At 51.1% G+C, this 1,537-nt stretch overlaps 1 protein-coding gene across 1 annotated transcript in view; it reads right to left on the bottom strand.

Annotated features, from left to right (window-relative positions):
• Nucleotides 1–1,206, bottom strand: part of LOC112077826 (cysteine/serine-rich nuclear protein 1) — a 7,815-nt gene extending 6,609 nt beyond the window's left edge. The window contains 3 exon segments of the mRNA XM_070441846.1: nucleotides 50–165; nucleotides 168–393; nucleotides 1,174–1,206. Of these exon segments, the coding sequence (XP_070297947.1) occupies nucleotides 50–165; nucleotides 168–393; nucleotides 1,174–1,206 (375 nt within the window).
• Between the last annotated feature and the right edge of the window lie 331 nt (nucleotides 1,207–1,537).

Below are 1,537 nucleotides of genomic sequence, written 5' to 3'. Positions count from 1 at the left end.
ATCCCTTACTCAAGTCAAGGCCTCAATACATACATGTCCCAGGACTGACCTTCTGTTTGAGAGCATCCAGTTTCTCCTCTCGGAGGCGGTTGAGAGTTTCTCCCACGGGGATACGTTGCTCCACAGCGTACTCATCCAGGGTGTACCTGCGGAGGGCGCTGTGGCCTGCATCATGCCCAGGGAACAGCCCCCTCTACTGGGCACGCTGCTGAACCCTGGCACCGCGGGAACAGGAAACACTGTCAGCATGTCGAAGGTCACGTTGCCCCGCCCACCCTGCTCAGACTTAGCCTTCTTCAGGATGGACTTACTGGAAGGAAGGAGGGAAGAGAGAGAGAGGAGGGAGGAGAGGAAGAGAGAGGAGGGAGAGAGAGGGAGGGGAGAGAGACTGATCTGAGAAACACAGGGAGAGGAGACAGGGTTATTAGCATGGTGCTAGCTAGCATGGAGCTGATCTGAGGAACACAGGGAGAGGGGGAGGGGTTAACATATTAGAATGTTTTTCAATTAGCATAATTGGCTAAATCAACATGTCACAACTGCAGTGGGTTGTGATTTCAGCAGACGTGATCACGGTGATGATTACCGACGGGTCAATAGTATTATTACTACGCTCACGTTAAACACAAACTATCATCATATCATCTGATTATCATACTATGACTAATATCCWTAGGCTAATAGAATAACCCCTGGTGGTGCTCATGGGCTTATGCTCTGAAATCAGAGCATAGGCCTAAAAGGCTGGCCTTGCTACAACCATAGATGTCTGAGTGAAATGTACAATGGTCTCTGCTCTGAGTACAAGCTATTTGTGTGTTCTGTGTGGCCCAGCAGAACACGCCTCGTGCTATAGAGGCGCTACAGAGGGCACTGCGAACGGCCCAGTAAATAACTGGGGCCAAGCTTCCTGCCATCCAGGACCTATATAATAGGCGGTGTCAGAGGAAAGACCATAAAATTGTCAGAGACTCCAGCAACCCCAGTTATAGACTGTTCTCTCTGCTACCGCACGGCAAGCGGTACCGGAGCGCCAAGTCTAGGACCAAAAGGCTCCTTTTAACAGCCTCTACCCCCAAGCCATGAGACTGCTGAACAATTAATAAAATGGCCACCCCACTGTACACTGCTGCTACTCTGTTTGTTATCTATACATAGTCACTTTACCCCTACCTCCATGCATAGCCACTTGGCCCCCACCTCCATGACTGTTATCTGGCTGGATTACACGTCGTCAGCACTGCAACAACTACTACATAAAAGGGCCTGAGTCACTAGCAGGGATGATGAGGTATGAGACATTTAGAAGGAGTGTTCAATGTGACAACATGAAGACAAAACTCAAAGGTCAGGAGGCCGACACCTCGGAGTCTGAACTGAGCACGTTCTGGAGGTGTAGTTTCTGAAGGTAGCAAGGGAGAGAGGGGAGAGAGAGGGGAGAGGGAGAGAGAGGGGGGAGGAGGGAGAGAGAGAGGAGGGAGAGAGAGAGGGGAGAGGAGGGAGAGAGATAGGGGGGAGGAGGGAGAGAGCGAGAGAG

Source organism: Salvelinus sp. IW2-2015, unplaced genomic scaffold, assembly GCF_002910315.2.
Source record: "Salvelinus sp. IW2-2015 unplaced genomic scaffold, ASM291031v2 Un_scaffold4946, whole genome shotgun sequence".
Lineage (NCBI taxonomy): Eukaryota > Metazoa > Chordata > Actinopteri > Salmoniformes > Salmonidae > Salvelinus > Salvelinus sp. IW2-2015.
The sequence above is the reverse complement of the archived record's forward strand: the minus strand, read 5'-3'. Positions and strand labels throughout refer to the sequence as shown.